General features: G+C 31.9%; 1 protein-coding gene across 1 annotated transcript in view; it reads right to left on the reverse strand.

Moving 5' to 3' along the window:
- KCNH5 (potassium voltage-gated channel subfamily H member 5) overlaps positions 1-22,931 on the reverse strand; it is a 472,518-nt gene that overhangs the window by 393,204 nt on the left and 56,383 nt on the right. Inside the window, exons 3-4 of the mRNA XM_074290315.1 lie at positions 20,904-21,010; positions 13,434-13,562 (exon numbers count right to left, since the gene is read on the reverse strand). Of these exons, the coding sequence (XP_074146416.1) occupies positions 13,434-13,562; positions 20,904-21,010 (236 nt within the window). The remainder of the gene's footprint in view (positions 1-13,433; positions 13,563-20,903; positions 21,011-22,931) is intronic.

Consider the following 22,931-nt stretch of genomic DNA (forward strand, 5'->3'; position numbering starts at 1 on the left):
TCTTAATCATAACTTTCAGGTACCACCTAACACCTATCAAAGGGACTATTATGATAAAAAAAAAGGAAAAATGTCAAATATTTGAGGGGATATGGGAAAACTGGGACACTAATATACTGTTGATGAAATTGTGAACTGATCCAGACATTCTGAAGAGCAATATGGAACTATGCCCAAAGGGTTATGTGTGCATAGCTTTTGAATCCAAAAGAAATGTTATCCCAAAGACCTCCCAAATAAAGAGAAAAAAAACCTATTTGTACAAACACCTTTTAGCAGTTGTGTGTGTGTGTGTGTGTGTGTGTGTGTGTGTGTGTGTGTGTGTGTGATAGATAACAATCGAAAATCAGAGATTTCCATTAATTGGGGAATGGCTTTTCAAGCTGTGGTGTATGCTTAGAATGAAATATTATTCTATTATAAGAAATCACAAGCAGGATGATTGCAGAAAAACCTGGAAAGACTTACATGAAGTGATGCATAGTGAAATGAACAGGATAAGGAGAACATTGTACACAGTAATAGCAATGTTACTTGATGGAGAACTGTGAATGACTTAATTATTTTCAGCAATGCAATTGTTCAAGACAATCCTAAAGGACTAATAATAAAACATACTATCCACTTCCAGAGAAAGAACTGATATTGATTGACTATAGAATGGAGCATGCTATTTTTCACTTTATTTCTTTCTCTCTTTTTTTGAGTCTTATTAAACAAAAAATGAGTAAAATGGTAATGTTTTATAAAATTGTACATATATAACCTATATCTGATCGATTACCATAACAGGGAAGGGGAAAGGAAGAAAGGGAAGAAGGGATAGACAGAGGTATAGAATTGGAACCCAAAACTTTAAAAAATACATTTTTCTAAATTGAAAAAATAGCATTCAATTGTGATATGCACATTTGGCTAATGAGTAATAAGCAAACCACAAGTATTTAAAATAATCAATTGTTCAATTGCTTATAATAATTGAGAGCAATGCTCCTCTCCATTTGTATACTAACAGTTCAGTGGGACAAAAGTCTCATCAACCATTTAGCCCTGAATGATATAAATAAACTAATGTTATATTATGCATGCTTGAAAATCATCAGAGGCCTATTGCAGACCACACTTCAAAACCATTGGTTAAGAAATGGTCTGTAATATAATTAATAAATATCTCACATCTGTTTATAAAGATCACACAGTACTTTAGACTTTAATGACCTTCTCATGGTCTAATTGGTACTGTATTTATCTGTGTATATAATTTATCCCTTCCTAATAGACTTTAAGTGACTCAAAAAGAAGTACTTTGTCTCATCCTTTTTCTTGTATTTCCCCAGTGCCTACCATAGTACATAAAATTATTTAATAAATTTTGAGTGAATGTACAAAGAAGTAGCAGAGACAATTATAATTCACTAAACTGTTTCTTTTCAATAAAAGGAATCACAAACCAAATATTCCAAAGTTGTGTCTACAACACAATTTTCAATATTTTAATGTTTCTTTTTAAACATTTTATTCATGCTCATTCATATATAATATTTGTTTCCATGTCATAATACTCTCTCTTTCTTATCTTTCAAAGTAGAGTTCATTTTGGTAAAATAAAAGACCCTAATCTACAACACTCATTACAAAGCCCCCAAAGATAATGCTACCTTCCTTTTCTTTTCTATAAAGGGCAGTCTTTTTTTGATCTAGCAAACACAAATAAACTGTGGTTAACAGTACTTGAGCATGAATTGAACATGATTGTTTCAACCTCCTAAATGGCTCAGAAAAAAAGTACTATCCAATACTTACTAAAGGCTTAAATAAATGAAGACAAAAATTTGAAGATTGGTTCTATTAGGTGTCAACTCAGTAGCAATGGGAAGGAAGGGAAAGTGCCATCTAAAAAATCTTGTAATGATAGTATTGAAATTAAAATAAGTAGGTTGACTGTTGTTTTTCGTTTGTTTGTTTTGTTTTGTTGGTGGTGGTGCAAGAGTTGACACTCAAATCCCATATTTTTCTCTTCTATTTCCTGGACAGAATATTATCAGAGCAACAGAATAAGAGAGAATTAAACCATGATAAAGTATTAAGATGTATAAATATAATTCTATCAAACTTAAAAAAAAAACACTTCACACACACATACATATATACATACACTACATAAATTGGAAGATAATGCTGCATAATAGCTAGAGATCTGACTTCAGAGGCAAATAGACCTAGGAAATTAATTCAAATCTACCTCTGAAACCTGCTGTCTTTGTAATCTTTGGCATGTCAGGACTCCTAGATCTCTCTATAATAAGATTGTTAAATTTATGAAATGTTGACCTACATTAACAGAAGGAGCATCTAAATCCTGCCATTCCCTATACCAATTAAATCACTGGTCCAAGTTTCTATCCCCTTCTTCATAAATTATTCTTAAAGACTGAGAAAGAAAAAAGTATATAAATTCACAAAATTAGACCATCTTATTAGTCAGAGTATGAAATCAGAGTAAGTATATTATAAGAAATAATGTTCCCTATTAGGTGGTTTTTGTAGGGTGGGGATCAGGAGAAGGAGCACAGTTCTGAACCATCATGATTTACTGAGCATATCTTCCTAAACCAAAAGAAACTTAAAACCAAGATTCTTAAACTGTGAGTCACAACCCCAGATGGGGTTGTGTACCTGAATTTAGAGGTCAAGAAATTATGATTTATCATCAGTAAATGTTTGATTTACATACCTATGTAAAATTTCTCAGGGAAAAGAGGCTGCAAGTGGAAAAAGTTTAAGGATCCCTGACATAAACAATATGCCAACATTTTGATAGCAGAAAGGAGCCCATATCTCAACCTCAAAATCAAGTTAACATAATAATTCTCATTTATGTAATGGTCTGTAGCTACATCATCACATTTGATACTCATAATTAACCTGTGGGTTAGGTAATTTGAGTGCTAACATGGAAAGCTTAAAGCTATTTTTTTTCATCCTGACTGATTTTCCCAGTGAATGGATGTCAGATCATGAGTTCAAACTCAGGTCTTTCATCTCTTAATCTAGTGTTCTTTCCAGTATAATATAACTATTAAATCAACTTTGCACATTTCACAATGAACCAATGGTATGCATACCATATTTTGTTATTTCACAATATAGAACACAAAGAAAAGATTCCAATTTAAAGGTATTATTGGTCTCTGAAATCAAGTTTAATTTTCTTACAGTGAAAATTCTCCAAAGGATATATATACTTGCAGTCTGACCATTGAGGAAATTCACTTTTCTTGGTATTGTGAAACTTTGTACAGGATGACATGCAGTGAAAAGAGCACTGGATTTGGCATTAAAAAAATCATTTTGGGGGAACAGATACTAAAATAGCAGAATAAAGGCAGGGATTCACCACACTCTCAAAGCCCATTATATTCCTTTAAATAATGACTACAAACACATTTTAGAGCATCAGTACATACAAAAAGCTGAAGTGGAACAATTTCCAGCCAAAGATAACTTAGAAGTTCAGCAGGAAATATTTATGGCACTAGGGTGGGAGTCCAGCATGCAATCAAAGCATAAGCCATGTTAGCATGTCTCTGGTCCCAGTATGGGCACTAAGCAAGCAGGCATGGACCTTGAGGCCTCTAAATCAGTGGTAGCACTAGCAGTTTCCAGATTTCTCAGCCCAGAGACATCAAAGATAAATTGGAAAGTCAGCAGAAAAGCTTTATATCAACAAGGTTTAGAGGGCCTTGGGAAACTAGCAAACCTGGAGTGGGCAGTAGCTTCTAAAGGCCTTAGCCTATAGGAAGTCTCTTTACTAGCACTGAGAAAGGACTTTGCTGCTTTAGCACACTAGAACTTATAGCCATAGTGGAGCAGGAATCTTCCTCCCAATGGCAGAGCAGAAAAAAATTCTTAAGATCCCTAGAAGGATCTTAAAAACAGCTGCATAAAAGCCTTGAAGCTTGAACTTCATACCCTCCATCCTAGAAATAGAGCCCTAAATTAACAAAGAAGTAAAAGCCAACCAAGTAATAGGCTGGGAAAATGAGCAAACAATAGAAAAAGATTCTGACCATAGTAAGCTACTATGGTGCCAAGAAAGATCAATATATACATTCAGCAGAAGGTAACAAAATCAAAGTTCCTACATCTAAAGCCTCCAAGAAAAATAAGAACTGGTCTCAGGCCATGGAAAAGTGCAGGGATTTTGAAAATCAAGTAAAAGAGAAAACTTAGAATAGATATGAGAATGATAGAAGAGAAAAAGATATGAGTTTGAATTTTACCCGAACAAGCATCTTAACTCATCATTTCTTATACATACAATGAGGAGGTCACCCCAGATGTTATAAATAGTCAGAAAGAAATAATTCAAATATCATGGAGTCAGAATAACACAGGATTTAGCAATATCCACATTAAAAGATCAAAGGATTTGGAATATGATTCCAAGAATATGGTATACCCAGAAAAACTGAGTAAAATTCTTCAGGGAAAAATTATATTTGATTAAATAGAAAACTTTCAAGAATTCCTAATTAAAGACCAAAACTGAATAGAATTTTGGCTTCCAAATGCAAGACTTAAAAGAAGCATATAAAGGTAAAACATTAAATAGAAAACATAAGGGAATCAATAAATCTAATGTTTTACATTTTAATATGGGAAGATGATACTTGTAACTCCTAAGAACTTTTCTGTAATGATCACATTAAGAATATTTCATTATTGATGAACATTTATTCCCTGCAAAAAGAAAATTTCTGGCTTTCTCTTCATGCACCTTGCCCAAAAATTTATGGGTTTTAGATCAAAGGTAAGAGGTTATATATATTCTGAGAGTCAAATATAAGCTCTGAGTATAAAAGAGGTTAATAAGGTTAATAAAGGTTAATAAGACATTTTTACTTGTTCTATGATATACCTGATGGAAATGAATACACAACAGAAAAAAATTACAAAATCTTTTTTTTCCCTTAGACTGGTTCTTCTTTTCTTTACCATGCTAAAAAGTGAACCACCACATTACTAGAGGAACTTTCACCTTCTCCTCTTACCTGACCAAAAACAAATTACTTTCTAAATGGACTTTTTCTTAAATCTTATACAAGGACTGCCCTCAAGCAATTGGCCTGCCTTAAAGACCTAACTATAAAAGAGGACAAACTAAATGTAGTAATAGTTTCAGTTGGTACATGTAGCATCACATTCCCAGAATTAGGCTTGTTCTACTATAACACAAAAGACATATAACATCAAGCCTATAGAAATACATTAAGAAAATTGGGCCTTAATTATACTTGTATAGGAATCTATAAGTTTGATTTTCTTCGACATCACTCAAAATCTTAAATAAAGTGTAACTTTAAATTCCCAGTAAAACATTGAGAGACTCATTATTATTTTTGTGGGGTGTATATGCCATGGGGAGCAATGTTATGATGAGATCCATCTCAGATTCAGTAATCATCTTCCTTGGATGAAGTCCAAAACAGACAAGTCTTAAAACAAATTCCAGAGCTTAGTGCATAGTATTGTACCACTGTTCCAGTACATATAAATAGAACATTATCTCAAAATTATTCTTTTTTTTTTTCAGTTTGTGTCAAAATGCTGATAATTAAACTTAGGCCCCCATTAAGATCATAGATACAAAGGTGGGAAGGACCTCAGAAGTCATCTAGTCCATTCCTCTTATTATATAGCTTTCATTTCTTCATTAGACACAAAGAAATAATAAAAGAAAATCAAAAGAATAAAAAATAGAAGATATTGTGAAATATCTCATTGGAAAAATTAATGATCTGAGAAATAGACTGAGGAGAAATCAAAGAAAAATATTGGACTGCCTGAAATCTAGTATCCTAAAAAGAACCTAGACATCATCTTCCAAGAAATTATCAAGGAAAACTCCTCTGATAATCTAGAATCAGAAAGTAAAACAGAAATTGAAAAAAAAATCGCTGATCTTCTAATAGATGGTGAAAATTCTCAAGAATATTATAGCCAAATTCCAGAGATTCTAGTTTAAGAAAAAATGTTTTAAATAGTCCAAAAAAAATAATTGAAATATCATGAAGTCACAGTCAGAATAACACAAGATTTAGAAAAATAGGTATAATGTGCTTTCTAGAGCCCCCAAGTTGGAGTGCCAAAATGTACTGTGCTTTCCAGAACCTCCATGCTGGGGTACCAAAATAAACCATCTGAACTAGTTCTCTACAGGCTCTTGGGACCAGCCCAAGTCTTAGAGAAGGAGTGATGAGGCAGAGACCAAAGTGGATGGACAAATATGGGGTACCTTTATTTCAAGTTCTCTCAGCTCTAAATGCTTTAGTAAAATTACATCATCACAGCACACTGAGCATGTGCCAACTAATACCACAGAACACTGAGCATGTGCTAACTCTAGTACATGTGCTAACTGTAAGCACCTTGCTATTATTGTGTAAAATGCATCTTTTACTGCAAGTCTCTCTGTTTCAAGTAGAACACAGGTTGTCATGTCTCCTTCCCTACCCCCAACTTCTTAGGAAATACAAATATTAAATTCACCCTTTTCAGTATTGCAATAAATATAATAATGTTTTATTCAATAAAGGTTAATGGAAATAGATTAAAATTTAATTGAAAATTGAATAATCTAATCTCAAAGAATGAGTGGATCAAAGAACAAATCCTAGAAATAGTAATTTCATTAAAAAGAATGACAAATACCAAAATTTTTTGGATGCAACCAAATCAGAGGTTAAGGAAATGTTTAAATCTTTAAATGATTATATGAATAAACACAGGAGAAGAACAGATCAATTAACCAGGCATGAGACTAAAGGGGAGATGAGAACCGAACAAGACATTGTCAGCAAGTTCCCTCTGGGATAAAGGGTCTTATACCTCACTGAGAGTTCCCCCACTGTCTGTGGCTCTCTACAAATAGGTAAAGAAGAAGCCTTGGAAGTCATTATTAAATAGATAATTTTGATTATCTTAAGTTTAAAAGTTTTTGTACAAACAAAATTAATGCAAATAAGACTAGAAGGGAAGCAATGAATTGGGAAAACATTTATACATTTAAGAGTTCTGATAAAGGCTTCACTTATAAAATATATAGAGAATTGATTCAAATTTATGAGAATTCAAACGATTCTCCAGTTGCTAAATGGTCAAAGGTTATGAATAGACAATTTTCAGATGAAGAAATTAAAACCATTTCTAGTCATAAGAAAAGGTGCTCGTAATTATAATTGATTGAGAAAGGCACTCTGAGGTATCACTACACACCTATCAGATTGGCTAAGATGACAGGGAAAAAAATGATGAATGTTGGAGGGGATGTGGGAAAACTAATACATTGTTGGAGGAATTGTGAATGGATCCAGCCACCCTGGAGAGCAATTTGGAATTATGCTCAAAAAGTTATCAAACTATCCATACCCTTTGACCCAGAAGTATTTTTACTGACCTTATATCCCAAAGAGATCTTAAAGGAGGGAAGAGACCCACAAGCACAACAATGTTTGTGGCAGCCTTTTTTTTAGTGGAAAGAAACTGGAAACTGAATATATGCCCATCTGTTGGAGAATGGCTGAATACGTTATGGCATATGAATGTTATGGAATATTATTGCTCTATAAGAAATAATCAGCAAGATGATTTTAGAGAAGCCTGGAGGGACTTATGTGAACTGATGCTAAGTGAAATGAGGAGGACCAGGAGATCACTATATACAGCAACAAGAAGAGTATATAATAATAAATTCTGATAGACGTGGCTCTTTCCAACAATGAGATGATAGAGGCCAGTTCCAATGATCTTGTGATGAAAAGAGCCATTTACACCCAGAGAGAGGACTGTAAGAACTGAGTGTGGATCACAACATAGCATTTTCACAATTTTTGTTGTTGTTTGCTTGCATTTTGTTTTCTTTCCCATTTTTCTCTTTTTTGATCTGATTTTTCTTGTGCAGCAAGATAATTGTATAAATATGGAAAATATTTGGAACATAAGATTTTTATAGGAGCCAATGTTGAAAAATTATTCAAGCATATGTTTTTGAAAATAAAAAGCTTTAATTTTTTTTATTAAAAAAGCTTTAATTTTTTTATTAAGGAGCCCTATGGAATTTCTTTTGATACAATATATTGCTATTACTTAAACAAGAGCAAAAACAGAGAAAGAAAACTATATATCAATTTCACTTATGAATATTGATGTGAAAATTGTAAATAAAATGCTAAGAAGGAGATTATAACAAAAAGGAAATTAGAGCAATTTATCACAAAGGGTTGTATGTTATGTGCATGTGTGTGTGTGTATATGTGTGTGTGTGTATATGCATTTATGTATGTCCCACATTGTGAGTAGGTGGAATTTATATAAGGAGTTCAGGATTGGTTCAATATTAGGAAAACTATTTGTATAATTGACTATTATCAATAACAAAAACAATAAAATCATATGATCCTCTCAGTACATATAGAAAAAGCTTTTGAAAAAACACATCACTCATACCTATTAAAACCACTGGAAAACATAGGAATAAATGAAGATTTCCTTTAAATAAGTAGTATTTATTTAAAACCATCAGCAATCATTATCTATAATGGGGATAAACTAGAAACACTTCCAGGAATATCAGGAGTGAAGTAAGGATACCAATTGTCACCACTATTATTCAATATTGTTCTAGAAATACCACCTATATAGTATATGTAATAAAAGACAAAAAAAAAAAAAAAAAGTCAAGGAATTAGAACAGGCAATGAGAAAACAAAACTATATATACTAAGAGAACCTCAGGAAATCAACTAATAAATTATTGAAGCAATTAGCAACTTAAGCAAAGTTGCAGGATACAAAATAAATACATATAAACATTAGTATTTTTATATATTAAAAAGTCCAGCAGCAAAAAAATAAAGAAATTTCATTTAAAATAACTGCAGTGAATGTAAAATACTTGGGAGTCTATTTACCAAGACAAACCCAGTGATTTAAACACAATAACAAAATTTCACAAAATATAAAGTCAAATCTAAACAGCTAGAAAATATTAATTGTTCATGAATAGACCAAGAAAACATAATAAAAATGACAATGTTACCTAAATTAATTTACTTATTCAGTACCACACCAATAAAATTACAAAAAAATTCATAGAGCAAGAAAAAATAATATTCACTTGTTATGGGTCAGAACTCTGAAGTTGAAACAAAGGATTCTTACAAGCTGCTAAGTGAATGGAATTGATAGAGACAATGGTTATTTAGTATAGTGCTTAACAGTTCTCTAGTTCAGTACATGCACTTAGTACCTAATATAGTTCCGCAAGATTGACACTTATGATAAGAGAGCATATAAACTCAGACAAACTCAGTCAGAATCAGAAGGAGGGAAGACAGAGACTATGGTGGTGGTGGTGATGGTGGTGGTGGTGGTGGTGTCCTCCTGCCTCCCCCACAGAAGTCAAGATACATTCAGGAGGACTTCTAGAAAGCTGGCCCAGGCCCCAGGCAAGGAGATAATTAAGAATTTGGACTTCAACCCCTGGCTACTTCTGTGGTGACTACTGAACTGAAATGAAGGCTGTTTCCAGAGACCCCAAGAAAACCAAAACAGAACATTATATTCAGTGGAAGAACAAAATCTCAATAATATCAAGGGAATAATAGGGAAGATAAGGCAAGCAGTACCCGATCACAAGGTGTTTTATAAAGCAGTAATTATCCAAGCAATCTGGCACTAGACAATAAATAGGTGGATCCATAAAATAGATTAAGTAAACATATAGTAGTATATTTCCACAGTAATTTAGTATTTGACAAACACTTTACACAAGATTTTGGGTAAGAAACAACTGTTTGACAAAAACTGCTGAGAAAATTGAGAAGCAGGACAAAAACTAGGTATAGAGAACAACATTTCACACTATATACTGAGATAAAGTAAAAATGTGCACAATTTAGATTTAATGGATGATGTTGTAAGCAAATTAGAGGTGTGTGGAATAGTTTATCTGCCAAATTTATGGATAAGAAAAGAATTTATAACTAAACAAAAATAAGGACTACTATAGAATTTTAGATAAACAAAACCATTGTAATCAAGATTAGAAACAAAATAAGAAAGGTACAGAAAGTTTCTCTGATAAAGGCTTCATTTTTCAAATGTAGAGAGAACTTGGTCAAATTCATAAGAGTTATTTCTCAATCGATAAATGGACAATTGATATATAGACACTGTTGTCAGAAGAAGTCAAAGCTCTGTACAATCATATAAAATGCTCTAAATCACTACTAATTAGAAAAATGAAAATTTAAGCAATTCTGAACAATATCACAGAAAAGGAAAGTGACAAATATCAGAAAGGTTATGGAAAAATAGACACAAAGTCACTTTTGGTGTAATTGTGAACGGATCTAGCCATTTTGGAGAGCAATTTGGAACTATGCTGGAAGAGCTATAAAGTTATGTATACCCTTTGAATCAGCAATACAACTCCTAGGTAAATATCTCAAAAAACATCAAAGAAAAAGAGAAAAAACCTATATATACATAATCATAGCAATTTTGTGGTAGCAAAGAATTAGAAATTGAGGGGATGCCCATCCACTGGGGAATGATAGAACAAATTGTCATATATGATTGTGATGGGATACTATTGTGCTATAAGAAATGATGAATAGGATGCTTTCAGAAAATCTGGGAAGACACAAACTTATGCAAAGTGAAATGAACAAAACTAGAACAATATTTTAAATAGTAACAGCAATACTGTGTTATGATCAGCTGTGGTTATCTATTCTCAGCAATAAAATGATCCAAGACATTTCTAAAAGACTCATGATTTAAAAAGAAAAATGCTATCCATACCTTGAAAAAGAACTGATGGAGTCTGAATGCAAATGGAAGAAGGCTTTTTAAAAATTTTTATTATTATTCTCGATTATGGAGAAGTTCATCTGTGTTTTCTTTCACAATATGAGTAATATGGAAAGTGCTTACCTTTTTAAGGAGGAGGGATGGAAAGGAAGAAAAGAATTTGGAAATAGAAAATTTTAAATGAATGTTTAAATGTTTTGTTTCCCTATATTAAAAAAATAAAGGGAGAATGAAATAAAGAAATGCCAGTTTGGGGGTTCTAATCTTTAGCAACCCTAAGTTAGAGAACTTGATACTCGGTCTTCTGGAGAGAGGGAAGTTATTAGGTTCTTGGAGGAAAACATCCCAGAATCCAGTCTTCTGGTGTGGGAGAAAAGGTGTGGGAATGTTCTTGGGCAGCACCAGCCTCTTAATGAGAAGATTATCACATATATTTCCCTGAGAAATGGAAATTCAGCAAGAGACTATAATGTGCTGCAAAATAGAAAAAAACAAAAAACAAAAAACAAAACAGGCTTTACCTTCTTTTATTTGTCATGCATTATTTGGATTGTCTAGTCAGTCTAATCAGAAGGATGCTGCCTCTATAAAACTTCAAATTACCTTTATGTGGAGAAGGTTCAAGTCTTTAGTTTAGTATCATAAGGTTTTTGTAGTAAAACTGGAATTCACTAGAATTTCAGTGGAGTGTTCATTTAATATTCCCAAATTCATTTCCCTTTCAAAGGGAATTAAAGCCATAATATGGTGCTGTGAAGGAGTATACAGTCATGGGAGAAGGTGGAATGGAGATGAAGTGAACTATCTCTTGTATTATGAGCTCTTTATGCATTTTGTATAAGGAAAAATAAAAACTATTCTATATCTGACTTGTACATTAATGGCCTAAACACTTGCATTGGAAATAAAGGTTCTTTTATGCACATCTGTGGAGAATTAAATAAGAAATATAATCTGAGATTTCCCACAGGCAATTCTGGGCAAGACCCAATAAGTCAGAGATAATAATTTGGGGACAAGGAGAGCCACCAAGATCTGACCCTGTCCATGTAAACCCTGAGTTTGAGAGACCAGCCCTTGAACCAGATAATAAACTATGATGTATGATAAATGAATTAGAGAGATATAAAGTCATGAACTATGTGAAGAAGTCTGGGGGGGTAGAATTAACTATTGTTAATGTCATGATTAATATGTTTTAGAATTATTACAAATCTATCTTCTCTACACCACCATTAGCTTGTCAAAAAAAAAAAAAGTATATTGCTTAGAGGTCATTGAACTCTAATGACTTTTAAATCCACATTCTATTATCTAGTTCCTGAGTCATATTCTAATAATAAATTATGGAAAACCATAGAAAGAAGTTCAGTAACTCAAGAAAGTTAACATTTGATTTTTAACATTTTAAGGAACATAAAAATTAATTGTTCTACAAATATTACAAAGTGATTTTGTAATGACCAGTGAGATATTTTTCTTCTGTCTTAACTATTAACTACTATGGCTTATGCTAAAGGCTGAGCTATTATCTCAGTTAGATGGTACAAGTGCTATCTCTAATATAAGGGAAAAGCAATTACAGTGCTTTTAATTGAAATTTCAGCCTAAAACAAAATCAATACTTTGGTTCCAAACTGGGACAGCTAGAGCAGAAGGAAGAAATAAGAAGGCTATGGGGATAGGAGGTAGCAAGAAAAAACAGTATTTGTCAAATGCAAAATAACAAATTTGCTAAAGCCATCTTATTTTCAATCTCCTAAGAGGTTATTAAAAGCAACATATCATAAAAAACTACTTTTATGAGTATTTGACTGTGTCCTTTTATATGACATCCATTTCTAATCTAAGCACAGGCCAGTCAGAAAGAAATGAGAATGAAAATGAGATGGGAAAAGAAAAAAATAAAATAAAGCTTTTTAATAACTACTGGAACTCCTGAAACTGGTATTCTGAAGTGGTCTCATTGAATGGCACTGGTAACTGAATTTTATACTCCAGAAGAATGAGGGTCACACTTTTTATATTTTTCTACTTGCATTTTTGATGATAAAAATATCTTTTCAAACTAAATCTAACATATTTTCTCTTCCCAAAGTCACACATATACAGAGAATAAAGTAAGATGGATTAGAAAGAACTGTGCAATCAATACAAAACCTAAACTACTTCAGATCATGGGTTATGGAATCCCATTCTTAAAGGTTTCTATCAAAGAGCTCTTGAAATTTCTTAACATCTATTTGAATTTTATTAACCATTACAATTAAAAAGTCTTCCTTTAAATCTTATCTCAATTCTTCAGTGTATAATTGAAATAATTTCTTATATTATTCCATTATTGACATAATCATATGTTTTAATTAGAGAGAGTCAGGAAAATTCATATCACGGTGGCTTTGAGATTATGGAAATATTAATTTGGACCACTGTTATTTACCACTACCACAAATGCACTTCTTTGGTCATTCACAAAGTGAATTTACTAACAAACATTAAGTTGGTAATTAAGTAGAAGCTCATATCTTAAGAGTAATAAAATCATTCAAAGTTACCTTTTGTAGAATCATCTTCTATTGGCTGCTTGAACAGGGTAATATCCTTAAAAGTACACAGAAATAAGACAACCTTTTCATGTTCATTTCTTATTGGTGCTATTTGCATATAGAACCAAACAGGAGTTCCTGTAACAAAAATAAAGATTATAAATGATAGGTAAAATAGAATAGGTAAAAAGACTATTAAACTGATGGAGAGATATGGAAAAATAAGATACATACAAACATAGATAGATATATACATAGATAGATAGATAGACAGATAGATGAATAGATGTGGTTGATAGATATGTATAAATGTAGCTACATAGAGAGAAATAGATAATATATCCTTTCCCAAATGCTGGTGATTGTTTTCTTCATTTTTTTCCTTAAAGGAAAAAAAACTATTAAAATAATATTTTGATTGTTTTAAAGAAATCATAATTATTTATTCTTTGTGGATCAAATTTATATTTGACCAGCAATCAAGAAGCATTTATTAAGTATATATATGTTCCACATATTGAGAAAAGGGTCTCACATGGGATTAAGCAGGCTATATAATAACTCATTCATGTTTCAAATAAGAAACAACCAAGTTCAAGGCTTAAACAATGAAGGCTATTCTAGTACCATATTAAAAATCATTATAATATTATTGGTTGAAATACTTATTTCTGCTTTTTAAATAAAAGTAATATTATTCCTCTAATAAGTAACATTTATTTCCTTTGGCATTTGTCTCATTTCTGGCTTCTCTCTGCCTACTTCACTCTACTCATATTATACTTATTTCTGATTTCCTCTTCTAGCACATAGTTTATGCTAGGTTAGTTAGTTCTAAGTCTAAGGAAAGTCAGTCAAGGAAAGGAGTAGGTATGAAAATGAGGAAAAATCTTTCACAAAGAAAAATCAAGAAGGACAGTGAAAATGAGAAAGGGATTCAGTAACTTCCAAAAAAATTGTCTGAAGACAGATTGGTATGGATAAAATGCAGGGAAAATAATGGTGCTAAAGCAGTAGATAGGCTGGACTAGAACCTTTTTAAAGAAGGTAATTAGAAGTTAATGTAAAAAGCCAAAGGATTCCAAGGAAAAGCTTTGAAACAGCAGTGATATGGCTAAAGAAAAAAATGAAGTAAATTGTTTTTGTTTACACATCTTGAATGCACATGGTATTTAAAAAAAAAATTTCTAAAGAGCCAAAGGAAAGAGATGCATGAGATTTTTATGATCCAAACATGAGATGAATGAGGACTAAGCCATATGTTTGGTTGTAAGGGGAATTGAGGAAATAGAGGAAAAGAGGAGAGAGTAAACTGTTTTGAAAAGAGTTTCAATATAAATCCAAGTACCTTGGAAATCTAGTTTTCAAAGAGAGAATGCAGAAGATAACACTACTGGGGAAAAGCTTCAGGAAATAAATGGGATTGAACTTTACATCATATTTAATTTGATTTGATAGCAAGATATACAAATATCTGTCCTTTAGATAAGAAATAGGAGGAAAGGAAGATCCACAGTAGATATGGAAAGCCTTCCAAATAAAACTGAATGATAAAACAATGGTATGGGTGAGATACAGCAAGGAAAATGAAAAAAAACATAGTCATAGTCTATGGTAGGGGTAGAGCTAGTAATGAGAAGAGACCTTCATAAAGATTCCTCCCTGTCTTCTGAACACAAAAGTTAGATCTGCCTCCTTAAAGCTTGTAAGAGAGGATTCAAATCAGGATGTAAAGAAATTGTGTACCTCTATCAATTCCCATTTTGTCATCAATTTCATCATCTATTTAAACATATACCTCTCTCCTATTCTTTGAGAGTCATCTTTAACACCTAATAATAGCTAAAAAATCCCCTCTTTTTCATCTGAGTCCTTTATCTCTCTCACACCTAGTCTATGACTTTTATCATGCCAATCCAAGAAAAAAGGTATCTTTAATTTTTGATAGTTTCACTTATTACTTTCCTTTTCAAATAAGATAGCACACATGGAGTATCTGATATCTCACCACTTTGTATTTTAGCATTGCTTATTTATGTTTTATTTGTTTTTTTTTGTTGTTGTTTTTTTTTTTTTTTTTACTGCATCTAGTAAAACAAGTTTGTATCGCATCTGTGATTTCATTAATATTGTACACTGGCAGAGAGATGGCATCATGGTTAGAGTGCCACCCTGAGGTCTGAAAGACTTCAGTTCAAATCTGGCCTCAGAGACTGGGTATGTGATTCTGCACAAGTTACTAAATCTGTTTCATTGTTTCCTCATATGTAAAATGAAGGTAACAACCTACCTTCTAGAACTGTTGTGAGAATTCAGTAAGATAATATTAGTAAAGTATTTTGCAAGTCTTAAAATATTCTACAAATGGTAATTATCATTGCAATATTAAACATTAATATTATAAAGGAAGTCCTGATGAATTTTTTTTCTGTCAAAAAACATCAACATCTGTTCTGGAATTTAGAGACTTAGAAAACTGCATGGGGCACTGAGAGGTATAAGTTGTAGATAATCACATAACAGGTTTATATCAGAGGCATAAATCAAATCCAAGACTTGAGTCTGAAATCAGCTCTGTTCAATATGTTAACTCTCTAAAATGTTATGTTTCATATAGTTATGAATATGTGGGTACTTTATCAGATTTAATCTGTAAGTATATTTTGATATTCAATAATTTACTCTTCTTGTGAAAACCAAGTTTAATATCCTCAAAACAAAAACTAATATCAAAATGAGAGATTTTATACAAACTTTAACAACTGACTTAACTGACTTTCTCTAATGAATGTACTCTTTTGTATTTGACCACTTGATCTTTCCAAGGTTAGCTATTACACTGAGTAGAGAGGATTAGCTGCCCAAATGTCCCAGCTAATAACTAACTTCCCTACTACTAAAAATCACATCACAACCACAAAAGCCAGAGTAGTGTCCTGCTAATTTATTCTTTAGATGTAGAGTACTGAATTATAGAATTATGAACTTGGAGACAGAAATAACTGGGTTTGAATCCTAACTTAAATCTCCTATGTTCTATTTGACCCTGACTCAGAAACAGGAAGTTTGGTGTTAAAATCTCACCTCAGACATTGATCTGGGTGAATATGACCCTGAATATGACTCCTCTCTGTCTCAGTTTCCTCATCTGTAAAACCAAGATAAAAATAGCACCCCTTTAACAGTGTTGTGAGGATCAAATGAGATAATATTGGTAAAGGTCTTTGAAAGCTTTAAAATATTACATATATTATATCAACAACAACAACTAATGGCTATTTCTTTGACCTCTTATTGGGATAAACAGGCTACTTATGCCACTTTTCTGTGAGATGTTCTAAATTAATTACTAATAGCAACAAGTTACTTTCCCATCCTGAACTTCATTTTGCTCATCTACAAAATAAAGGGTTGGAAAAATGTTTTCTAAAATCCTTTCCAGCTGAAAAATCATATGATCCCATGAGTCAAAATTTGGATAGCTGAAACATTGAGATTCCTGCTACCAAAAGTGAAAATATGTGTGGAATTAGGGGCGATTTCTGAAATGCTGTTTTCTAAAGCTTACCAGTTGGTAAGTTGAAGCTAACATGACTTCTATCACAGGAACACTTCTATCACAAGACACACAGGAGAGATTAGTTGCCTTCACACGATGGGTATGATAGGTACCTAGGACAGCAACCCCAACACTATATAAATAGTATGTTTACTATTTTTGTACTATAATAATTAGATATTATATCAACAATATTTAATATGCAATCATACATAAGATATTCTAGGTAATTAAAGAGAAAAAATGAAGTCTTTGTATTTTCACCCATATTCCTCAAATCAGAAAACTAGGTTTGAGTATGAAGCTCTTTGAGGAGTGATTCACCTCTGAGAATTGTGGCCTATGCCTATGATCCCTACTACTGAGGAAGCTGAGGATAGTGAACAGTTTGATGTCTGGAGGTCTGAGATGCAGTAGGACTAAAGTAAACTATGTATCCTCATCAAGAAGAATATGATGAGCATCCAGAAGAGGTGGTCACCAGATTCTCTAAAAAAGGAATGATCAGGTTTTGAAAGGAGCAGGTCAAAGTTTTTGTGCCAGTCAACAGTAGGATTGGGACCAAAAGTATCAATGCACTTCTAGCATGGGTGAAATAAAAACAACCAGGGTAAAGGAGGTGAGAAGTTAAAAGAATGAATGATGAAAAACTCAGGGGAAATTGAATTTAAGGGAAATTAATAAGAATGCTGTTCAATTTGCTAAGATGCAGACAAATCAAAGAATCAAACTTTGAGAAATTTTCATTTATGCTTAAATAGTATCCCCCTGCCTATGTCATTAAAAGTCTTTCTATCTTTTTTTGCTCGAGTTGTTTTTTTCACTGAAAATTCTATGAATTCTTCTGTCTTAAAAGTATTTAAGTGCAAGGCAGCTAGATAAAGCACCTGAAGTCAAGACAACCTGAATTCAAATATGGCCTCAAGCACTTAATGCTAACTAGCTGTATAACCCAAAGAAGCCAAATTGCCTTGCAAAAAAAGTATTTAAGTGAAGAAAGGCTTAAGTCTATCTTCTAGTCTTTATAATATAAATAGCATAGATATTAATGGCATTTTCATGCAAAAATCTATAATGATTCATAAGTTATTTCTAACAAGATCCAAAAGGCAGCAGGAGAAAATAGTACATTTAGCCATTAACAAAGAAAAAGACAACCTGAGTTATTTCTATTTATATCCATCAGAGAGCAGAAAACTGGTTGTAGAGATTCTCATTGGGGGTTCTTTGACTCTAAAATTCAGTTTATTTTTAATACAAGAAGTTCTATTAATTTTTAGATATAAGTAAAGGACATGACCAAGAATAGCCAAAGATGAGAATAATGCATTGAAAAAAAAAAGGTCATAGTGAATTGCATCATTTTGAAGCTCCTTGTTTTTCATATTTGTTTTGTTTCAAACTTAACATGCTACATCTGAGAAGAGACTAAATGGTGTGTACATTAAAGAAGCCTTTCATATAAACGCAATGCTTGCTTCTGGGGAAAGATGAAAGCATTAGAAAGACTAACCTCTTAGATGAAGCCAAGGACTAGAAGAATAAAAGCATAATTTTCTTGAAATTACAAACTATTGTTATTTATCTTTTATGAAGGATTTAGCTTGATAATTTGACTATTTTAATGCATTATTTTGATTGAATAAATAAAATTCTGATTTTGCTACAAATTAATATTCAATTTTTATTCCATACCCTGCCCTGTGGCTCAACTTTTGTATATGTAAAATGGTTAAGAGCCTATCATGTATGTATATTTTGATCATATATGTTTTCCATGTATTTTTCATAAACCTTACTTCAATACATAAATATTTCTTTTATTTTAAAATAAAAGTGGTTTATCTGTTTTGATAAAGTGCCTTTTGTTCCTTGAAAAATATATGGATTTATGACAAAATACAATTAGTCCAGTCTTTGAGACACAAAGATCCTCATTACTAGAATAAAGACCTACTCTTTGATTTTTTTTTACTCCTAGGAAAATTGGATAGTAGTATTGAAGAAGTTTGATTTTGACAATACTCCATGCCTTATACTAACAAAAGATCTAAATGAATATATGAAATTTATAAAAAAGAGTCATTCACCAATTGATAAAGCTTATAAGACTCTGAGTAGTCATTTCTAAAGGGAAGAAAGTCAAGCTATTATAATGATATAGGAAAACTAACCAAAATCACTAACATAGAATTGCAAAAACATTTCTGAGATTGTACATCACATCGATGATAAAAAGAAAATGACAAATGTTAGAGTGGGTATTGGGAAACAAGAATGCTGAGGCATTGATGATGGTCTAGTGAATGGGTCCAATTATATTGTAAATAATTTGCAATTATATACAAAGGTTATTAAATATTGAAAGCCCTTTGATGCAGCTATATCACTGCCAAGCAAAAATTAGAAACTGAAAGGATACTTATCAATTAAGAAGTACCTGGATAAATTGTGGCATTATGAATGTGATGAAATACTATTGTGCTATAAGAAATGAAATAATAGATGATTTCCACCAAATAAAGAAGAACTAATATGAACTGACAAAGTGAAATAAGCAGAACCATAAAAACAATTTATATTATGCCATTATTATTATGAAAGTGAACACTTTAAGATTTTTATAAAATGATACATTGTAAAATAGACAGAAGAACAAATCATGCAACAATAGTACAATTAAGCCAGACAACTTTAAAATGTATAAGAATTATACTTAATGGAATGATCATCTATGATCCCTGAAGTGTGATGATGAAACAGTATTCACATCCTGTCAGAGGTATGATGGATTTAGGGTACAGGATGAAACATATTTTTAAACATAAACAATAAGGGGATTTTTTTTTTGCTTGACTGTACATATCTATATCATAAGGAAGTTTTCTTGTCTTTCAATGGGGTGGGAGTAAGAAGAGAGAAAAAGTAGATTTTTATTCATTAAAAACAAAATTATTTTACAAATAGAGTTTGAAGAGGCTACAGGTTTAAAATGTTATATATAGATTCAAGTAGAAATTGTGTTGTTAATTTGCTTAGTTGTGTTCCTTTCCAAAAAAATTGCAGCAATCTGGAATTGTTTATAATACAAAAATTTGTAATATAAAAATTGTTTATAATAAATATAAAATATGTCAATAAAACAAACAATCCAACAAAAATAGTGCTATATTTGACTGTTTTTTTCCTTGAGAGGTTAATTTGGAAAAAAGTCAGTGGTAAGGAGAATTTTCAGAGTTGGTTTCAGATAATAAGTAACCTCATTACAATGGAAAAGGATGGCACCTACATTTTATTTTTCATATTATACTAAATTATACTAAAATTACATTAAAAATACAAAAAAGATACAAAATATCTCTCCAATACTAAGACCAGAGGTGAATGTGCAGTAAAAGAAGGCAAAAGAAAACCTATAATATAATTAAACCCATGATAAAAATAAATTCTTTTATTATGGGATTTTAGTATTGCAATTACACTGTATGCAGAGAGTGGTCTTTTTATATATCAATACCATACTTGAGAATGTATAATGTCCTTACTTAAACCTAAAGAATGATTTTATCTTGTTCAAAATCAACTTAAGTGAATCAAGGAGGTATTTTTCAATGCTGAAACTCTATGTTTGTATCAGCAAAATTATTAATAAATATTTATTTAGTATTAGCTTTCTACCTGACACTAAGGTAATGGACTATTTAATGCTGGTCTATATTTCTCCAGGTTCCTAGGTTAAAATGGTATTCTTTAAGCCATTTTCTCCCTTATCAGATTTTGTCAGCCCCTGAAGATGCTAGGGAACAAAACAATTGCTCAAATTCTCCCAATATTAGGAGTTAACTCAAAAACACTATCAATTTTAAAAATTGGTATATTTTGTTGATAGTTCACACTTTATACATATTGTTAATACATACTGTTTTTCTTGTATAGAAGAACTTCAAAGCAGTTTGACTCATAGTTGTCAAAAGTTTGCCTGACTTTCTCAATGGTCTTCTTGTCTGTCAGTTCCCCATACATAAAACTGGAAAATAAAATAAAATAAAATAAAGTCCACTTCAGACTATTTTTTTTCATATACTACATAGTAATATGTTAGTTATAGTTATCTTAATCCATATACAGAACAGACCAAGACATCCATCAAATAAAGTAAAATAATTAAACTTCATTTTATTATATATGATATTTCAAGGCTCTTTTAATACTTATAAAAGTTACCTCTCTTTTCTTATTACAAGAAAAAAAAATGTCATTTGCATACTCATTACCTTCCCCTCTTCCTGTTTTTCCCATTTCTCTCAAAGACACCATCATCCTCCCAGTCACTCAAGCTCAGAACCTAGATTTCATCCTTGAAATCTTCACTTTTTCTCACCCTCTTTCCCCACTATACAATAAGTTGACACATCCTATCAATTTTGCATTCACAACACTCTGGTGCAGATCCTTATTACTTCCTCCTTGGATTATTGAAATGGCCTGCTGTTTGGTATTCTGCCTCAATTCTAGTTCATTCTCCTAATGAAATTGATCTCCCTAAATAACAAATATATACCATGCTTCTATTTAATAAACTCGAGCTGTAATCTATTACCTCCAGGATCAAATATTAAATCATCTCTTTGGCATTTAAAGTCCCTTATAATCTAGCTCCTACTTAAATTTCCCAATTTTCTACATCTTAAAATTGGCAATGACTTCCTTGCAGTTCCTCACATGAGGCTTTATCTCCTGTCTTCACCTAGGCAGCCAGATGGATAGAGTATTGGAATTGGAGTCAGGGAGATGAATTCAAATCTGACCTCATTCACCTATTAGGCAAGTCATTTAACATCTACCTGCATCAGTTTCTTCAACTGGAAAATGGGAATAATAATAACACCCACTTCTTGAGTTGCTGTTAATATTAAATGAAGTAATATTTGTTTGAAGTATTTAGCACATCACCTGGAACATAGTAGATATTTAACACATATCTGTTTCCCCTCTTCCTTGATCCTACACAGTTACGTCATTCTATACCTGGAATTCTCTTCCTTCTCATCTCTATCTCCAGGCTGCCATGGCTCCCTAAAGTTTCCATGAAAATTCCACCTTCTGCAAGAAAGTTTTCCTAAGCTCACTTAATTTTAACTCATTCCCAGTGTAGGTCACATGGAATTTGCCCTCTTGATATCTTGTTTGTTCATAGTTGTTAGGGTTTGGAGAAGAGAGAATTTCTGTATCCCTGGTGTTTAGCACAGTGCCTGACACCTAACAGGTGCTTAATAAATGCTTATTGACTTGATTTCACTTGCTATTAAGTTTATGAGAATTTTCTTAATATAGATACAAGTAAATTTTGTTGAGAGAAAAGGGTAAACTCTAAATTCAGGCATGACTACAAAGAGAACATGTGATACCAAGCACAAATTAAAGGCTAAGTGGGAACACTGAACAAAAGCCTTAACATTTGCTAAATTTCCAAGAGAAGCTCAATAAAGTCTTGATTATTAATATAGTGAGGAGCTAGAATATAGTCTTTTACACTTCACTAAAAATACTTAAATATCTCTCCAATACTAAGACTCTTACTTTTCAAAGTAAAGTTTCTTATTATCAGCAGCACATGGCACCCACACAAATGTACTGAGGTATATTCCAAAATAAAAGGATCTCCTTTCTTAAAGGCAAAGAAGCTAATTTATAAAACTTTGCATATAATAGGAACCTACTATTCTTGAACTTACTTGAATTAAATTAATGTTTATATCTATTGTACAAAATGTAAATTTTCTTTTTATATGAAATATAAACTATGGATAATATCAGCCTAAATTAACTTTTACTTAGCTATTTTTTAAAAGACAAATTAAAAAAAATGTTTCCTACTCTGTGAGGAAGATGGAGAAGAGAAGGGAAAAAGAGAAGATGGAAGGGGGAAAAGAGAAAAGAGAGGCAGA

This window comes from Sminthopsis crassicaudata, chromosome 2 (genome assembly GCF_048593235.1).
Source record: "Sminthopsis crassicaudata isolate SCR6 chromosome 2, ASM4859323v1, whole genome shotgun sequence".
In the NCBI taxonomy this organism is placed as follows: Eukaryota; Metazoa; Chordata; class Mammalia; order Dasyuromorphia; family Dasyuridae; genus Sminthopsis; species Sminthopsis crassicaudata.